The sequence below is a fragment of the Stenella coeruleoalba genome, assembly GCF_951394435.1.
Source record: "Stenella coeruleoalba genome assembly, chromosome: 7".
Classification (NCBI taxonomy): domain Eukaryota; kingdom Metazoa; phylum Chordata; class Mammalia; order Artiodactyla; family Delphinidae; genus Stenella; species Stenella coeruleoalba.
Window position 1 is genome coordinate 88,241,888 of NC_137153.1, and position 20,212 is coordinate 88,262,099.

Genomic DNA, 20,212 nt, shown 5'->3' on the forward strand with positions numbered 1-20,212 from the left:
ACCCAGCAGGTAGCCCATTCTCAACAATGTGTGTTTAATGAATGAATGAGGAGAAAGGACTTGGTATGGGCTCTCATGGCCCAGCTGAGGACTCGGAGTCCAGCCTGTAAGTGAAGGCCCAGCAGTGGACAAGCCCTGCCCCAGCCCACCCACCTATCAAGTCATTTCTCCCCTCCCCGGCCTTGGGAAGCCCCTTTCTGACCATTATTCTTAAGTTCTGCTTGGAAAACTCAGGGCCTGAGTCATTCCCCAGGGCCCTGACTAATTCTCTCTCCATCCCTTGGACCCACCTCCAAGATCCTTCCTCTACAGCATAATGGGAAATCCAGAGAGAGCTCCCCTTGGAGAAGAGGAAAATTCAGTTCTTCCTGGCTCATCAATTGAGAAAGTGCAAACTTTCAGGAAGCCAGTGCCTCCGAAAGTGAAACATTAATAGAAATATTACTGGAAAATACCAAACAGGAAGAGAAGGAAAATTCCATTGTGGAAGCAAGGTCCTCTGTCGATGCTCCTTAATGATCTCAGTAACTCGTTTCAGAATCAAAACACGGAAAGAACTGGAAATCAATCAGGCTGTCACCCTTCCTGTGGACTGGAGCTTTGGCCAAACCACCTCCACACCACCCCGGCACAAAGGGCACTGGGCTCAGAACACAAGGTCAACAGCCTGGCCACTGCAGTTCCTGCTGGGAGGCAGGGTGAGCTCCATGCCTCCCTAGACCCTCAGTTTTTCCATCTGTAAAATGGGTGTTACAGCACCTTCCTCACTGAGTGACTCTTAGAGTCAAATTAATTATGGGTGTGAAAGTATCTTTTCAGCTGTGGAATACTCACCCAAATGTAGGAGTTTGGGTGGGTCCTACAATGCTAACAGAGGGGATTTTTATAAGAGTTTAAATCTAGCCACAAATAAGGCAGAGAAAATTTAGGTATGAGATTGTGCAGCCTGAGGTGATATGGCACAGTGATTCAAAACAAAGACCCTAAATCCAGCTTCAAATCTCATCTCTGCCACTTACTGGCAGGGTGACTTTAGACAAGTTACTTAACCTCTCTGCCTCGTGCTCTCATATGTAAAATGGGAATGACAGTAGCATCTACCTCGAGGGACTTTGGTGAGCAGTAAGTTAGCGCATGTAGAGCACAAAGAACAATGTCTGCCTTAGAGTATATGCAATGGAAGTACTGGCTAATACTGCTATTGTGGAAAGCTCCTTCAATTCAAGTGACTACTCTTTCTTGATTCAAACGCCTCCTCCTCCAAGAAACCTTCCCTGCTTCCCTCAGTTGAAATGAACGTCCTCCTGACCCTGCTTCTCCTTCAGCTCCACGGAATCAAGGCTCTGCCCAGAACAGCTTCTGTGCCAGGATGGCTCTCAGCTCACCCACAATACTTTGTTTATAGACAAATTCTGCCCACACCACTTTGTTTATAGACAAATTCTGCCATACAGAGCTGTGTTCTAACCTTGGTTCCTGTGTCCTCACCAGAAAATAAGCTCCTTACAGGCAGGCACTACCCAACTCCTAGTTCATCCCTGTATCCACACAGCTCCTGACAGTGGCCTGCATATGGCAATTTCTCAGTCAACACAAGCCAAACAAGTTACAAGTCAGTGTGGCAGACACCACCGGCAGCCTGTCTCCATCCTGCAGGAACAGCCTCCCTCAGAAAGCTGACGGAGGTGCTGCCATCAGCCAGCCAGCAACCCAGCTCTCTGCTTCAAAGCCACAAATCCCAATTTATTTTCTAGGGCCCAGCCTGACCTACCCCTTCGCCACAGGCCACTACCACTTGGCTCTCTCAGCACAAGATGAGAAAGTCAGCTCCAAGTGAAACTGCCCAGGGAAGCACTCGACCACAGGCAGGTTCAGCTTTGCTTAAATGGCCAAAGGAAAACACACTTGTCTCAGATTTGCCTTTTAACACCTATTTTATGGGTCAGAAATGCTTTGGGGGAGAGGACGAGGTCAAGTCTTGGGGGTTCAGTCTGGGGAAATCAGTCATGTTCTGAGGTTGTCAGATTAGAAGACGGTCATCAGATCTCCTTCAAGGAAACTTAGGTTCCTTGTTGACAAGGGCCAAGATATCAGTGTTTTTTTTTTTCTTAAAAGAGTACACACAGCCTCGCCAGTCCTTGAATGAGAAGACATAACAGTTACAAGACACACATCTTGTGATCTTGTGCAGCTGTCCCTTGGGAAGTGGCAACTCTGTGTGCAGAATTTTTCTATGAAATAACTCAAGTGCTACATTAACATCTCATTTATGGAACTCAGAGGGAGATGAGGGAGGGAGAGAGAAAAGCCAGCTCTGGGGAGCCTTTGGGGACCACCAAAGCCCAGACTGAAAGGGATGGGGGAGGGGGTGCAAGAAGAGGAGCATTAAATGAAGGGGAGCAGGAGACATACAACACACATTTCAGTAAATATCAGAGTCTTGGGACTTCCCTGGTGACGCAGTGGTTGAGAATCCGCCTGCCAATTCAGGGGACACGGGTTTGATCCCTGGTCTGGGAAGATCCCACATGCTGCAGAGCAACTAAGACCGTGCACCACAACTACTGATCCTGCGCTCTAGAGCCTGCGAGCCACAACTACTGAGCCCACGTGCCAAAACTACTGAAGCCCATGCGCTCTAGGGTCTGCATGCTGCAACTACTGAAGCCCGCACGCCTAGGGCCCATGCTCCGCAACAAGAGAAGCCACCACAATGAAAAGCCCGCGCACCGCAACAAGGAGTAGCCCCTGCTCGCTGCAAATAGAGAAAGCCGGTGCGCAGCAATGAAGACCCAACGCAGTCAAATAAATAAATAAATAAAAAATCAGGGGCTTCCCTGGTGGCTCAGTAGTTGAGAGTCCGCCTGCCGCTGCAGGGGACGTGGGTTCGTGCCCCGGTCCGGGAGGATCCCACGTGTCGTGGAGCGGCTGGGCCCGTGAGCCGTGGCCGCTGAGCCTGCGCTCCACAGCGGGAAAGGCCACAACAGTGAGAGGCCCGTGCACCGCAAAAAAAAAAAAAAAAAGATTAAAAAATCAGAGTCTTACTATCTCCATCTAAATCATTGAAAGGAGAGGAACAAATTGATAAAAAGCATATAGGCTTTGAATTCAGACTGAATAGGTATAAACTGGGCCCCATCACTTGGTAGCTGTGTTACATTAGGCAAGTTATTACCTCTAAGACTCAGTTTCTTTAACTGTAAAATGGGGGCAATACTTTCCATGGTAGAAGAATAGCACTAAAGGCCCCAATAGCACTAATGGCCTGTCTGTATCCCTGTCCTCTGCCATGGGACTTTGCAGCTCCTCCTCTCTCCCCGAATCCCGGCTGGCCTTATGACTTGCTTTGGTCAACAGAATGCAGCAGAAGGGACAGTAGGGACAGTAGGCCAGTTTCTTACCTCAAGAAACTGTATGGGCTTCTGTAATTTCTTGGAACACTGCCACCATCATATGAACAAGGCTAACTCGCTGGAAGATGAGAGACCACATGGAACAGAGCTTACTCGATATAGCCAAGGCCATCCTAAACCAGGCATCCCCATACACGTAAGAGAGCCTGGCTAGGACTGGCAGGGCAGCACATACACTCCACACTGACCTTAGATGCCTGAGTGAGCCCAGCTGAGGCCAGAAAAACTACTCAGCTGACGTGTGGGTTCATGGTCAATAATAAAGGCTTATCATTTAAAGCAGGGGTTGGAAACTACAGACCACAGGCCAGCTTCCCGTTTTTGTAAATAAAGATTGGATACAGCTACACCCTTTTAATTTATATATTGTCTAGGTCTGCTTTCAAGCTACAATGGCAGAACAGTTGAATAGTTGTGATGGGGGCTGTCTGGCCTGCAAGCTAAATTATTTACTAACTGGCTCTAAGAAACTTTGCTAACCTCTGGTTTAAAACCAGAGTTTGGCGTGATTTGTTACGCAGCAATAGCTAACTGATACAGTACATAAACTCCTTCTTCGGTGATTGTGAGGATTCAAGGACCAATTAAGCGGTTAGCCTGAAGCCTGGAGAACATACTTCTCTTCCGGGGAATCAATGGGAAAAACTGGGTTTGATATGCAGCGTTTTTCTCACACTACTTTCAAGGGACAGGACTTCAAAGAAGAAAGTGTTCCAAGCCAAACCACAGCTACCAAGCTTGGCTCTTACCTTTCCAATCAATTACTTTCTCAGAACTGGAGAATGTGGCTGTTAACCAAATAGAAATGACTGACAGCTCATGCTTGACCCTGGCTTCAATCAAGCTATACATCAATGATTTGAAGTGAAAAGGACTGAAAGACAAGTCACAACTCCCCACAAAGACAGTGAGACACTCTCTTCCTGTTGTGGCGCTAACCTCCGTCTGCAACCTCCTGCCACACCCACCCTTCAGAGCCTCCAACCATTCTCTTGGCACAAGCCTCTGCATGGAGAAGCTCAAATGCTGCCACCCCCGAAAGCCCTCCTTGAATTCACAGACAGAGTTGAGGCCCTCCCAGCCCTTCTGTTCTGGCATGCCACATGTTGCGACACTGCTTCATTACCCGTCTCTGTCTCCCAGACTAGATCTTGAAAAGCTCGTGTTCAACTACAAACTGAAAAGCTTCCCTCTTGGAAAGCTGGCCACCACTTATTCTCTCTGAATTGCCCCCTGCTTAGCATGCTGCTCAGAAACTGTTTGCTGAGTGTTTAAAAAAAAAAAAAGTTGAACATGATATTATTTATTCCTTAGGAAACATGTTATTTAACTCAACTCTGTGGATGCTGACAAAATATAAATTGTTGGTACACATCAGCATGTATTTAAAACTTGGGGAACTGATGTCATGGTGCATCTTGACTTTCTCAGTTGCAGTGGAAACATTTACTTAATTTTGATAAAAGAAACAAGACTTCAGCAGAAAATACAACTGGATGAGCCCTGTTCGGCTGCACAAAAGGAGACCTACCAAGTTACTGGCCTTTTTGTCATCATTATTTTTTTATAAAGACGGAATAATATTTCCACCTACTAAAGTTTCGTTTTTCTCTTCCCAGGAGTTCAGGCCCTCACTGTGTCTCACTCGGACTGTATTGTAATTGCCTCCTAACTCCAAACCCATTTCCCCCAGACTGTGGCAGCTGTGTGTAACCTGGGATCCTCCTCAACCATGGCTCTGAGTCTATCCTTTTCCTGACTCAACAGTCTTCAAGGATTCCCCTGTGGGATCTAAACTCAGGACCCCACGTATCTCACATTGTCACCTCTCATTCCCCAAGTGAGGCCCACTGCAAGAAAGCTCTAGTTTCTAAGAACACCTTCCACATTAAGGTTTCAGACATATATTTGCACACACATACGCCCACACACATACATATATGGACACACGTATGCATGTACACTCACAGCACAGGCACCTAAGTGCTCCCGCAGGCTTCAGTCAGCCTTCTCCCCAGCTCAAAGCTGCCTCCTAGGTGAAGACCTCACTAAATTCCCCAAGACAAAAACACTGGGAAACAAATGATGAAAAGACAATGTGTGTAGATATCCTCCGGAGGCTTAGGCCAAAGATTACTGCCAAGTCTTTTGCAGCCTTTATTCCCTTCCTCCTAGCTCGCCCTTGTACCAAGAGATCTCTGAGCACAAAAGTAAGTGCAGGGAAAAGCTAGTTAAACTGAAAACACAGTCTGTTACAGATGATTCTAAAAGGGAAAATGCCCCAAACTGGAGGCTGGCTGAGTGGTGCATATGTGACCAGGTGTGTGTGTGCCCCGGGACTTATCTGGGAGAATAGAAGGACACCCACGTATGTGTCAGAAGGAAGCACAGGTAACTAAGGGAAGCAGGAGAAGGGCCCCCCAAAGATAAAGCTGGTTGGGAGGTGGCAATGGAGGCCCTCAAAGGAGGATCTATGGACCAATAGCTCCTACTCCCATGCCATAGCAACCCTCAACACAGGCCGATGTTAAAAACACAGGGCCTGGCACGCAGGCGGCATTCAGCAGCCCTAGGGATTCTTGTCCTAACTCCTAACAACAGAAAAAAGGAAGCTGGGTCTGAGATTAAGTGGGCTAGCGTAGGTTTTCCTGGATCTGTGGGTGAGGGGCAGAAGGCGGGCTCTGGGGTGTTCAGGGCTGGATCTGCAGTATGCCTGACCTTCCAAAAGCTATCTGGCTGTAAATAATGTGAAAACCAGGCTGCCTCCTGGCTGCCTGGCCAGGAATTGGGGGTGGGTGTTAGCCCCGGATTAGGAGGCAGTCCCACAAAGAGGGCAGAGATGAGGACATCCAGAGTCTGCATCCCAAAGCAGCTCTGACCAGAAGACCCAGAGGGAGGGTTAAGAAGCCACTGTTTCATTAGTGTTCTCTAAGTGTGGTCCCAGGATCAGCAGCAAAAGATCACCGGAGAATTTGTTAGAAATGCACATTCTCAGGCCCCACACCAGGTGTGGTGACTCAGGCACTTCAGGCGATGGGTCCCACAATCTGTGTTTTAACCAGTCCTCCGGGTGCCAGTTTGAGAACCACTGCATACTATGACCCTTGCGGGCTCCTTCCCCTCCTACTCGTTAGAAAGAACATCTGGTAGCCACAATCCCTCCAACTCCAAGGATCACAACAACTTCTTAAAAGACCAAAGGGCTCAAAGTCACAACCTAGTATGTGAAAATACAGCCCAGAGAGATCTTTTTTTTTTTTTTGGACTGTGTTGGGTCTTTGTTGCTGCGCACAGGCTTTCTCTAGTTGCAGTGAGCAGAGCACAGGCTCCAGGCACGCAGGCTTCAGTAGTTGCAGCAGGTGGGCTCAGTAGTTGTGGCTCATGGGCTCTAGACCACAGGTTCACTAGTTGTGGCGCACAGGCTCAGTTGCTCCTCGGCATGGGGAAATCTTCCTGGACCAGGGTTCAAACCCATGTCCCCTGCATTGGCAGGTGGATTCTTAACCATTGTGCCACCAGAGAAGTCCCCAGAGAGATCTTTTTTAAAAACCACATTTGCTCACATCATTTAGCAGCTAAACCCCCTCACTGGCCCTCACTGTGCTTAGCTTTCAAGGTCCTCCCTCACCCGGGCCCTCCTGCCCCGCTGGGGTCCTGCCCAAATCTAACCTCTGAATTCTGGCCACAGGGCCTTTACCTGCAGTCCCCTACAGCACCAGGCTCTCTTCTGCAGCCAACCATAATAATGGTCCTCCCTGACCACGTCCCATCACGGCACTTATCATGCACACTGCGGCCTGGGCCACAGTATTCACTAGACCCTGCTCTAGTACCCAGCAAGGGAGAGCACAGAGAAGACCTGTAAGAAATACAAACAAGCCAAGTCTTCAACACACTTGACACTCCAGCTATAAAACTTATTATTCCTCAGTATTTGAAACAGTCTTAATTATAATTAGAAAAAACATTTACTAGAGTTTTGAAAACCATAAAGAAAGACTTCAGTGAGCAAGCAGAACGACAAGCAGTGGTAGAGAAAGGAGATTTGCCTACCTGGGAGGTGGTCATGGAGTAATGAGGGAAGGCACAATCTCTCTGGAGAGCTAGGGTGGGCCGTCCTTCCATCCCCAGGGACTTCAGGTTCTCCCAGGCCAGCACCTAGCCAAGCCTGGGCCACACATAAGGCAGCAGGGAGCCTCTCTGCTGTTTCCCTCATAGATCAACCACAAACCCATAATCCTGGGGGCTCTCAGAGAAACCTCCTCTGTCCCCAAGGCAGCACCTGGGTGGCCACCTGGCTTCCAGCTCTTCGTCATTTAGGTATGGCATCCTGGGTGCTTAGGAAGCCCAGAGTCCATGCTTCCAAGATGTGTCCCCAAAACTGGCCCAGAGGGAGGTGGAATCCACCGACTGCCCACGATGCCTTCAGCAGACCCAGTGGGGGGAGGAGGGAGTACTCGGGGGACCTAGGACCTTGGGGGAGAGGAAGTCAGGCAGAAAAAAATCAGGAGGGGCATCCCCTTACTCCTCCTGCCTGGAAAACAAAAAAGATCCCTTTCCAAGCACCAGCTGGCAGGTAGGAGCCTGTCTCCCTCCTGTCTGGACATCCAGTCCTAAAAGAAACTCAGACTCTATCAGTCTCCCCCAGCCCACACCTGGGCAAAAGTTTACCTTTGGGAGAACGTAGGGGGCCAGAGGAGAACAAGAGGGACAGCGGCCTGATAGCCATTGCAAGGCACTGGGCCTCAGATGTAATCAAAACACTGCCTTCCACCAGAAGTAGACAGAACAAGTATTATTTCGTGGGGGAAAGGAGGGTGTCACAGGAGTGTGAAGGGGGAGGAGAGGGCCCCATCTGTCTGGAATTAACTAACCTGCTTCAAAGGTGGGGCTCGAGATGGTCTGATTTGTTAGGGAGGGGGGGTTGCACAAAATCGTCCCCCTCATCCCTGGGGCTGTATGGGGTGGGGGTAAGGTCAGGAAGGAAGGTGAGGTTTTGGAGGGGTGGGTCTCCTTCCAGCTGGCTGGGTAGGCGGACCCCTCCCATGCGCGGCTGGAGGAACTGACAGGTCTAAGTGGAGCGCTCTTGCAGGCCAGCTCACTGCAACTGGAAGAGCACGCTTGGGGGTTCCCGGTGCAGCTCCAGTACAAAAGGCCGTCCCATTTCGAAACCTGGCGCGGGGGGGTGGGTCAGGGCAGGGCGTTTAGAGTGATTTACATATATCCATTTAAAGACAGCCGGTCTGAATCTGCCATCGGAAATGGGTAATATCCGGCGAGTCCCTTCCCAGCTCTGGACCTCAGTTTCCCATGTATAGAATCGGGCAGGAGGAAGAGGAGGTAGACAAGAGTAAACACGCTTTTAAGTCCGTGACAGCTCCGCCTCTCTGACTTTCCTCCTCGGGGGTCTGAAGGGCTAGTTAGGTGTCTCTTTCTTGGGCAAGGCTGGGCGGGGCGCTCTCGTCAGGCTACTTCCGAAAGGGGCACCTGGCTGTGGGCTCAGAGAGAGGACGTTTTGGTAGCAGCAGTGAAAGAGGCTGTGTCAGGAGGCCGGCGATCGGGGGCAAAGCGCATGCAGAGGCAGAACTGGGAAGCACCGTTGAGAGGCCTGACCCCAAAGGTCCTAGCCCGAGTGGATGTAGGAACTCGAAACTAGAGAGGTGCCTCAGTTTACCCGTGCGCACGGTGGCTCTGGAACCTCGGGTGAGGCCGAGGGGCGCCTTACCTTGTCCTTCTTGCCGGCACCGCTCTCTTCCGCGGCCGAGGCGCCACACCTGTTGAGCAGTTTCTTGCCTCCGCAGGCCGTCGGGCTCCAGGTGCGACCGCCTGAGCAGGAGCCCCCCGAGGGTTCTGCGGCACCGCCCGCGGCGCTCTCCACCTTAATGAGGCGGTGCTTGGGGGAGATGTAGCGCACCTCGGCTGGCGTGGCGGGCCGCCGCTCGCTGCTGCTGCGGTAGAGGTGAGGGGAGCCCGAGGACGAGGACGAGGACGCGGCGGCGCCCGCGCCAGAGGCGGCACAGCAGCAGCCCGCGGCGCCCGTCGCGGACGAGGCCGAGAAGGCACGCTGCCCCCCGCCTGGCTCCCCGCCGCCGCAGTAGTCCAGGCGGCACATGGCGCGCAGTTTGCGCAGAGACGAGCCGGGCCCGTTGTAGGGGTCCTCAAAGTCGCGCTCCTTCTGTGCGCGGTAGGCGCGGATAAGGTCGCTAGTGCTGCCGCTGTCGTCGGGCAGCGATCCCGATGAGGCCGAGAAGCAGGAGGCGGCGGCCGTACCGCAGGACGCCGAGGTGGCCGAGGGGGCCTGCGGCACGGCCTGGGGGGTCTGCGAGGGCCGCTCGCCCCGGCGCCGCTGCTCGCGGTAGTCGGGCCGCGGCGGCTGCGGGGGGCTCTTAGTCTTGCTGTTGCCCAAGCTGAAGTACTTGTTCAGCCACTTGGCCATGGCGAGAGGCCGCCTAGGGCCGCGGCGCGGGAGCCGGGTCCGCCGCCGCGGCCATTCGGGGGGCAGTGCTGCCGCCCAGGTCCCTCGGCGCCCCCGCCCCGGCGAGGGGCGTCCGGGGCGCCCGCTCCCGACGCCAAGTTCAAGTTCTCTCCTCCGCCTCCTGCCGGCCGCTCCCGGGCTCCGGCCGCTGCAGCACCGCCCTCCGCCTCCTCCGCGCGCCTCCCAGGCTTCGGATCTCGTGCCCTTCGCGGGCGCGTCTCATGGGATCCGGCCGCGGCCCCACAGATAACTAAAGGCCCGGGCGCCCCCCTCCTCGGACGCTCTGGCCGTGCGCTCCGCCACGGAGCGCGCTCCTGCCCCGTCGGAACCGCAGCCACCGCCTTGGCCCGGATTCCCGGCACTGCTGGAACTTGTCGGCGTCCTCGGCCCCCCACTTCTTCCTTCCCGAGAACGCTGTAGCGAGCTCGGCACCCGGCCGGCTAGCAAGCGGGCCGGAGAGCGAGCGAGCGAGCAAGCGACGAGGGAGGGAGGAGGCAGCCGGCGCCCGCCCGAGCCCGCGCGCCCGTGCCCGTCCCGGCGGCGCCTGCTGCTGCCGCTGTCGCCGCCTCCCGAACCGCCGCGTGTGTGACACTCGGGCCGCCAGCGCCCGCCCCGCGCTGCGGCCCCGCCCTCCCTGGGCCCGCGCGCGCCCCGCCCCCATCCCGCCCCCGCAGACCCCGCCCCGCCCACCCCCACGCGTCCTGCTGCCAGACCTCGGCCCTGGCTCCGCCCCTCTTGCGCCCGGGTCCTGGGCAGAAGCAGCTCCCCTCTTCAGCACGCGCCACCTCCTGTGGCCGCCTCGGCGCCAGGCCCTGGGTCTCGCCTGAGGGCGCCGGGGTCCCGCGGCGCAACCGGCCCCGTCTCGCTCGCAGTCCGCCGCCTCCTAGGGCGAGAGGTTGCCAGCCTAAGCCTGCAGCGCGCAGAGGCCAAACCCTTCCCCGGGACCCGCGCGCTGTGCTACCCAGGGATCCCCACTGTTGGGGACACGAGGCTTTTCTAGTTTACGGCGTGACCCGCTTGGAGGAATTGCGGTGCCGAGACCCCTTAGGGACAGGGTGTCTATTCCCTACTTAAAGGGACGAAGACTCCGGTTCAGCCCACTGTGCCAGACCTTCGGAGGAATCCTTATGCAAATGAGCGTTTTAACAATCCAGATGACGGATGCGGCCAGGATAGGCGGCAGGGGTCCGGCCCCCCACCAGTTGGAGAGCCAAGCTAAGGGGAGGTCGGAATGTTTGCTTACCTTTTCACCTCTGAGGAAGTCGTGGCTTTAACTCCGTTCACGGCCAACCTGGCAGAGCGAGCTGTGGGAACGTTTAAAGCCTAAGATTGTAGGAGCTGGCAAGGCTCCATTTAATCCAGGGCCCTCATTTTACAGACGGAGAAACTGAGGCTCAGAGGAAGGTCACCCAGGTGGGCCTGTTTGCCAGTTCCCGGTATGGTGGCGCCGAAATTGTGTCATTTCTACTAGTCTCTGCTTGCAATTTAAGGTCGTCCTATGATTATTAAAATGCGGAAACTGAGGCCGAGTGAGGAGCACAGCTTGCTTGGTAAAGCTTTTCCTGGGAGGCGGCATATGCTCTGCCGAGGAAGAGGAGCTGCCTAGAAATGAGGTAACTGCCAGTAGAGCCGTTGCTCCTTTGAATTAGGCTAATCAAGCTCCAGAATATGGCATACCCTAAGGTATGAATTGACACCTGAGAAATTCTCTAAGGATGCTAACTTATTAGGATGATAGTCCAAATCATTAATTACCTCCACTGGCAACCTGTATATTATAGATGGGCTTTGGGGGAATCTATTTTTTCCTGTATCCTGTAGGTAAAGTGGGACCTGTTAGGTCAGGGAGCAAGGCCAGTGACTCTTTTGGCCAGAACTGGAGGTGGAGGTCAGACTCGCAGTCTGAGGCTCTTGGGCAGGGAGGGCCTCTTCCCCTGCCTGAGGCCACCGTGGGGCAAGTGACAGAACCAGGACTCCAACTTGGGTCTTACCCTGAAGCCTGTGCTCTGTCCACTCAGCCACAAACAGTGATGCAGTGGAATTGACTGCAAACTGTCCCTTCAGGATCAAGCTATTTGCTCTTCCCCTCTGGTCAGACAGGACTGTCATCCTCTATGAGCCAGTTAAATTTTACAAACCCACTATATGACGCCATAGTCACAGACATCATCAACAACTACACAGCCCCTTCATTGCCTGAGATCTACTTTTTTAGAATTTCACAGCAAATAATCTATGATGTGGGGGGGGGGTGTTTGTGGGGTGTCTGGGGGATGGTGAGAGGACCCAGAAGTTGACCTGAGATAAGATGTTTATTTTGGGTGTCCCTAGACTTAACTATCTCAGATTACCCTTTAACTCATTCCTCTACTGTATAAGCACTTAATTATCCCACAAGAGAGGCTCAAATAGAAAACCTGAAAGGCAAGGACATTCTCCTTGCGAGCCCCACCTTTCAACCAACCACAAATCCTCTCCTGCTCCCTTCCTTCCCATCTCTGCTTCTAGGTTCAGGAAGGAGGAATGGCCAGATCCTGGCAGCAGGCCAGGACACCCTGGGCAAGAGAGTCTTCTCCAGGATCTGGAAACTTGTTCCCTGCACGTGGGTTGCAAATGGAAGAGTGATCTCTGCCTTTTCCAAAGGTTTAGGAAGAGAAGTTATATTTCACAACTTATATTTCCCATTTCACTTTCAGCAGGCCATGGGGTCAGACCCACTTTTCCATGTGATGCCTCTGCTGGGGTATAATTTGCAAGCCAAAATTATTGTAATGCTATAGTATTATGCCAAAAACTTCCAGAGCACTTGTGTGCTCAACCCCTACATGTTCTGTATATAATTAACCCTCCTCAGCATCCCTACAATCTCGTGTTATTCCCAGTTTACAGATGAGGTAACTGACCTAAGGTAGTATTTATTTCAAGCAGGCAAAAAAACACATGGATGTTTTCCTTTGGGAACTAATAGTGACATCTTACAAGACTCAGAGTCAGAAATAATCAGTCTGAAAGGAAACAGAAAAGTTCCCGAAAGACGATGTTGGAGAAGCAGTGTGTCAAATGGTTAGAGGAGACAGGGACTTGTAAGAAAAGGATCAGAACGCTATAGATGGTTCGAGCTGGACAGACTCTTCAGAAAGCCAGCCACCCCATTTCAGAGAGAAGGCGGACCAGTGAAGGGAAGAGGTTGAGTCAAGAGGCATGGCTGGGATTGGCATCCAGTGTCTTTGACATCACAAACCCAATTCTATGGCCATCATTCTTGGCATTTTTTACTTTTATATCCCTCCTTCTTGTCCCCAGTTTTCTTATTGGAAGGGTTGGGTGTGGTCCTGTTCCTGTTTCTGCCCTGTCTCAACTTCTCATTTTAGACCAAGGTGGGGATGTGGCAGCTCTTTTCTCTGCATTCCCAATATCTGGAGCTAGGCTCTGCCATTGGTGGAGGCCTAGAAAAATGGTGCCACCATCCCAACAGATTCATCAAGCAAAACTTTTTCAGTTCAGTCTGTCAAATGTTAATGTCAGTCCCTTGCTATGTACCAGCCTGGGAGTCTGGGCTGGAAGCATGGATTTGAGAGTCATTAATCCTCAGTGAAGGCCTGAAGCAAAACCCTCAGTCATCCTTGACACCTTTTTTATTCCTGCTCCATCCAGCCCATCAGCAAAGAATATGCAGAATCCTACCACGTCTCACCACCCCCACTGCCCCTACCCCGGTCCAACTCCTTCATCCCTTGACTGTATCATTGCAGGCGTATCCTACCCATTTCCTGGTTTCTTTCTCAACGCAGCAACCAGTGATCCTATTAAAAATGAATCTGGGGGCTTCCTTGGTGGCGCAGTGGTTGAGAGTCCGCCTGCCGATGCAGGGGACACGGGTTCGTGCCCTGGTCCGGGAAGATCCCACATGCCGCGGAGCGGCTGGGCCTGTGAGCCATGGCTGCTGAGCCTGCATGTCCAGAGCCTGTGCTCCACAACGAGAGAGGCCACAACAGTGAGAGGCCTGCGTACTGCAAAAAAAAAAAGAAAAAAGAATCTGATTAAATCCCCCATTAAATCCCCATGTCCCAGGACTTTCCTGGCAGTCCAGTGGTTAAGCCTCCATGCTTCCACTGCAGGGGGCACAGGTTCGATCCCTGGTCGGGGAGTTCCCACATGGCATGCTTGCAGCCAAAAAAGAAAAAAAAAAAATCCCCACGTCCCTAATAGATGCCAAAAATAGTTACAGTGGCCCATGAGGCCTCACATGACCTAGTCCCCTTAAATTCCCACTCCAGCCAGGCAGCCTCTTTGCTGTTCCTTGAACCCTCTCTCACCTTGGGCCTTTGCACTACATCTCCTCTGCCTGGAATGCTTCCCCACTGCTGTCACCATTCACTCCCTTCTGGTCTTTTTTTAAATGGCACGTGCTCAGTGAAGCCTCTCCTGGGCACCATATCTAGAATTGTCCTCCACACTCAACACTTCCTATCCTCATCTCTGCTTTATTTTTCTGAGTTATCACTCATTCCCATTTCACACACAGCATATTTATTGTTCTTGTTTATTCTTTGTCTTGCCCCACGATGGGGTAGGGATCTTTACTCTTTGTTCACTGCATATCTTCTGTGTCAAGAACAGGGCCTGACACCTAGCAGGCATGGGATCAATACTTGCAAAATGAATGAGTGAACGTGAGTGGCTGATCGTGGAGGGTAGAATAGCAGAGGGCTAAAGCTCGCCATCTCTCTGCCTCGGACCTGGTGCTAGTGGCTTTAGCTTTGGTCTGGAGGTGGGAGCATGTCAGACTTGCCACATTTTTAAAGCAGATGTGTTCAGGGGATCTCTTCCCAGACTGTGTCTCTTCCACAAAGGAAGCACAGCGAGATTCATTCCTGTCTTCCCAGCATCCGGAGGGGGCTCCAGGAAGGTTGCAGGATCCAGGTAGCCCCTTCCACACAAGTCCCAGTCGTGCTGACACGCAAGCCTGTCCGGGGTGTCGCTGAGCCAGCTCTGTTGTTCCCTCCACCTCTGGTACAACTAATCTTAGGAATCTCATTGCTGGTCAAGAGATAATCCTCTATATCTAGATTAAAGGCTGTGTTTTGACCATTACTGTGCACTGAATGTTGAGCCGACAATTTAATTGAGCTGTTTATGCTGCTGCCTTGATTTCTTCCCAGAGAATTTAGAACTAATTCCAAGTGTCTCTGTGAATTAAGTGGGCCTCTCCCAACATGCTTTGCCTGTCATTTGCCTGTGCCAAATCCCACTAGTCCTTGTGTTACCCAATTATGGGCTCTCCCTCACAGCTGTATGTGGCTGGGACCATTTCCAGCCCACTTCCTCCTCAAGGTGGCCATTAATTATATGGCCCCGAGAATGGCCATACCCCAGGACAGCCTCTATGGTACCTGCAGCAGTAGAAAGGGAGGATGGAGGTGAGGACTGGGACAGCAGCAGAGAGGACATAAATCAGACTGACCCCTTTGAAGTCACCTCCAGGAGACTGACAATAACCCCCTAACAAGAGAAGGATACAAGTGTCTTTAGCACAGTTAAGTGTGATGGAAGGAAAAGAGTTTGGATGGAGGTCAAGACTGCTGAGTTGTTATCCTGGCTCTCTTCTGACTTCCTACATGGCCTCTGCGGCCTCGATGTTACTATTTATAAAATGGGAGCTGGCAGATCATTGTTTCTCATTGCATGTCATGGAGTGTCTAAGGGCAGGGTTGCCAGGTTTAGAAAAAATGAAACAAAATAACAATAACAAAAATGGACATCCATGCAGTATTTGCCATATACTTATAGTAAAATATTATTTGTTGTTTATTTAGAATTCAAATTTAACTGGGTGTCCTATATTTTATCTAGTGATCTCAGGCAATTGTTCTCATGGGAGATAAAGGCGGCTCCCCACCCCTAGCCCAGCCTCTGCTGATGAAATGTACGAGAGCAGACCTCTCAACTCCAGCTGAAAATTTAGAATCACCTACAGAGCTTATACAACATCTAGTGACCAGTCTGTATTCCAGACCAATTAAATCAGAATTCTGAGGGTGGATTCAGGAATCAGTCTATATTTTTTTATCTCCCCAGATGAGTCCAATGTGCAGCCAAGTTTGAAAACCACTGGGCTAGAGCAAGGGCTCTTAAAGGGAGGTCCCAGGACCAGAGCATCAGCTTCACCTGAGAACCTGGCAGAAATATAAATCCCAGCTTGCAGACCTTCAGAGTCAGAAACTGGGTGTTGTGGCCAGAAAGCCCTCCAGGGACTCTGCTGTATCTAAAGTTTTAGAGCCAGTTTAAAAGTTCCTTTGATGCCAGTAGGGCACCTGATCAGCAAGTGGGTGCTAGAAAAGCGAATTGGTTGATTTGCAGTGATGCATCTTAATGGTCAAACTGCCTATCCTCTAGCAATTGCAGTCTAAATTATGGGGTTTGCAACCCACCAAATGCAGTGATCTTTTGAGTCTCAAACTTTGGTCTGATGGCAGTCTTGAAGGCTACCATCGTCACCTGGCAGCATGACAGGTTAGGCCAGGAAAAGCCAGAAGTAGGCCAGAGGAGTCGGAGGGCATAAAATTCTGGGTCAGGCAGCCCGAAGGCACAGCGGAAGGGGCTTGGAGCCCATGAGCAAGGAGGAAGCAGAAAGTGTGACAGAAAGGAACCAGACAGGGTCGGGGGGGCAGGAGGTCAGCCCAGGTCCCAAGGAGATGAGGTGGGGATGGGGTGGGGAGAAGCAGTGAGAAATAAGGATATCTCCAGGGCTGGTTAGGCCGAGTCAGGCACTGCTTCTGCGAGGAGCCAGGACCAGGGCAGGCCAGAGCTGAGGCCAACCAGTGGAGGTGGAGAAGGAAGGCTGTGCTTGTTTTGTGATGATCAAGAACAGAGCAGGGTTTTTCTGCAGCCTCGGAAGACTAAAATACAAGCCCACTGGCACTGTCAGGTTTTTGTCTATGGGGGTCTCACAGTTCCAGGTTGATTTATTTTGGGGGATGCCAGGTGCCCAGGATGTGTGACTCTCCTGTCCTTGAGAGACTTCTGGAGGGCAAGTCGTTGGGGCTGTGCATGATTCATTGCTGTCCACCCCCAGGATTCCCTCAGCACCTGCCAAACGCTAGACCCTGAGTGACTGTGTGTGGAACTGAATCCCACAGAGATCCAGCAAAGCAGGATTCTTAAATATGAGTTACCACCTCAGGCCCTAATAAACCACACCAGTGAGGAACCACAGACATTCCACATGCAAAAGGGCACTTGTCACCCTTGTAGGATCATCGCAGACTCTGCTCCCTGCTGCCTGCCTTTCTCCCTTCTTTTCACAGAGCTCCTCGCCTGTACAAGGCACAGCTCCCCGACATTGTAGGGAACAATTGAAAAAGAAGGCATAAAGGCAGCAAACATCAAAACCTCCAAGATTACACTTACCTGTGTTCTAATGCGAATGACTTTGTGTGCTAGTGTGTAAAACTATAAATCTGAGGCCTTTAGTCTGATTCTCATCTCCAAAATAAACTTCGGAGTTCCTAAAAGGTACAATATTACTTTAAGCCCTACAGTTGGGAAAGTGATTTATTTCTTCAATGTTAAACCACACACACACAGATGTTCTTCTGATGCAATTTGCATCCTTTCATTTTCATTGTAATATTTAAAGACAATTTGTATTTTAAAATTTTTTTAACATCTTTATTGGAGTATAATTGCTTTACAATGGTGTGTTAGTTTCTGCTTTATAACCAAGTGAATCAGCTATACATATACATATATCCTTATATCTCTTCCCTCTTATGTCTCCCTCCCACCTTCCCTATCCCACCCCTCTAGGTGGTCACAAAGCACCAAGCTGATCTCCCTGTGCTATGTGGCTGCTTCCCACTTGCTATCTATTTTACATTTGGTAGTGTATATATGTCCATGCCACTCTCTCACTTTGTCCCAGCTTACCCTTCCCCCTTCCTGTGTCCTCAAGTCCATTCTCTACGTCTGCGTCTTTATTCCTATCCTGCCCCTAGGTTTTTCAGAACGTTTGTTTTTTTTGAAGATTCCATACGTATGTGTTTGCATACGGTATTTGTTTTTCTTAAAGACAATTTTTAAAAATCATTTTCCATGCATAATTTTCTAGCGCTACATTTTATTTTTTTCCTGGATGACAGTGGTTACCATGCTGCCATCTGAGCCTTACCTGAGGGGGTGCATTGTTCTTAGCCAGAGCCAGGAAAGAGTTAAAGTTGCAAAGGGCAGTCTGTCATCTGTCTCAATTTGGGGATGGAGTGGGGCTGGAGACGGCCCAATTGTCTCTTTCCCTCCCTGGGGCTGAGTGCAGGATGTTGAATCTCCCAAAATAACTCTGACCATGTGGGTAAATGCCTGCCCAGAGCTGGTTTGGAATAGAAGATTCTCAGGATCAGAGGGGAGCTCTCCCGGCCAAATAATCTGATCTCCTGGCTGGAAGAGAGAGGAGCCCAGCACCTTCCAAACCAAATGTCCACTAACAAGCCCTCACCTGGCCCCAGGGAAAACCAGGTGATCCCTGTCAGCTTCTTTCACCCAGATGGCAGCCCACAGAGTGACCATCCCCAGACAGAGTCCTGTAAGGCCAGTGGGAGAGGTCCCATCAGATCCAGGGCAGAATCTAAGTGAGCCTCTCAGTCCCTGGAATTTCTGGAGCCCTTGGGGTTTGCAAGACGCTGTAGCATCACCGTTTATTGCACGTGTCCAGAGGAGGGAACTGCTGGCTTTTGTGGCTTCCCAGAGTCATGTTGAGTGGAGGGGTTCCTTCTGCCTGGGCCTCGAGCTCGCTCTGATCGCTCTAGTCCCAAGGTGCAGACAGTGATGGATTTGGGGGGGTCCCCTCACCCCCAAGACCGGGGCAGCATTTCAGTCATATACTTTGAGTCTGGAGCTGGCAAAGCCCAGAGAGAAACATTGCTTTCCTAAGTCTCCTGCTTTTATCTTTATGTACAACGCGATTCGTATTTCTGTTGGTTCCCATTTGTGGACATTTTTGTGGTGGGTATAACCTTTTAATGTTATTGTTAGGCTCTAACCACAGAGAATCCACTTCTCCAATGGACCAATTTTGCTATAAAATAACACGTTCACCCTGGCCACGGTGTGGGTCAAGGGTGCTTAAACTCTGGGTATGCCTCAGAATCACCTCAGAAAATAGCATTAGAATGTACACTGCCTGCACTGCAGAGAAGCCGACTCAGAGCATAGTGGGGCTCAGGAATCTGCATTTTTACATGAACCACAGCTGATTCTGCTCAGGCGAGCCAACTATCCCACTATGAGAAGCTCTGGCTAGTCTCTGAGCTCTGATCCACGGTGTGAACCAAGAAATCACGGGTGGAGGCATTTCTTACTCTTGTTCCCAAGACCCAACGTTCAGAGGGTCAGCCAGCCTGCCTCTCAGGCAGTGTGTCCCTGCAGGGCATCATGTCACCTCACCTGTGCATTCTAAGGGACATATGGTTCTTCTTATTTATCCTGAGCAAATCTCCCTCAGAGGCCAGTGTAACGGATTCTGAGAAGTGGGGATTAGGCGGGAGGAAGGGAGGAGAACAAATGTGGACACAGAGCACAAGAGGACGCTGTGCTGGCCACTGTGCTCCAGGTCCAGGCTTCGTCATCCCACAGAAGTGCATATGGTGGGCACTAACACCCATCTTCCAGCTGAGGACGTGAGGGCTCAGAGGTCACACAGCTAATAAGAGCTGGACTCAGGTATGTTCGATGTAAAGGCCTCCTTTCTTTCCTTGGGTTTTTTGTTTGTTTGTTTGTTTGTTTTGGAGTAGGGATGGATACATTTAAAATTTTTTAACTTTTTATTGTGAAAGATTTCAAACTACAGAAAAATTGCAAGAATAGTACAACCAACCCCACAGACCCTTTAATTTTTAACGTTTTGCCACATCTGCACTCTATCTATTGTCGACTGAAAGTAACAAAACAAAACTGCACAACCTGAGAGCTGTGAATTCAGTTTCATTTGGGGACTTACTGAGGACTATAGTCTGGGAGACAGACTCTCAGATAGCTCTGAGGACTGCTCCAAAGAGGTGGGGGGGAGGTCAGTGTATATATGATTTTGGTGAAGGGGGTACGTGCAGTCAAGCACACATCTCTGCAGAAGGTTGCTGCTGGTCACAGGGAGCAGATGTCTCCATTAATGATTTTAGTGCTTTTCTAGGTATGAGAAGATGCAAGAGATTGGGTTCATAAAATTTCCTCCTGAAAATATCTAACTGTCTGAAGGCCTGTTCTGCCGGTTTTTCCAGATCAGAGTGCCTTGTTCCTGATCTCCATCCTGAACTCCTTTCAGGGCGTGTTGAAG

General features: G+C 51.0%; 1 protein-coding gene across 1 annotated transcript in view; it reads right to left on the reverse strand.

Annotated features, from left to right (window-relative positions):
- SHB (SH2 domain containing adaptor protein B) overlaps positions 1–10,452 on the reverse strand; it is a 135,398-nt gene extending 124,946 nt beyond the window's left edge. The window contains exon 1 of the mRNA XM_079925465.1: positions 9,139–10,452. Coding sequence (XP_079781591.1) covers positions 9,139–9,849 — 711 coding nt within the window. The 5' untranslated portion in view covers positions 9,850–10,452. The remainder of the gene's footprint in view (positions 1–9,138) is intronic.
- Between the last annotated feature and the right edge of the window lie 9,760 nt (positions 10,453–20,212).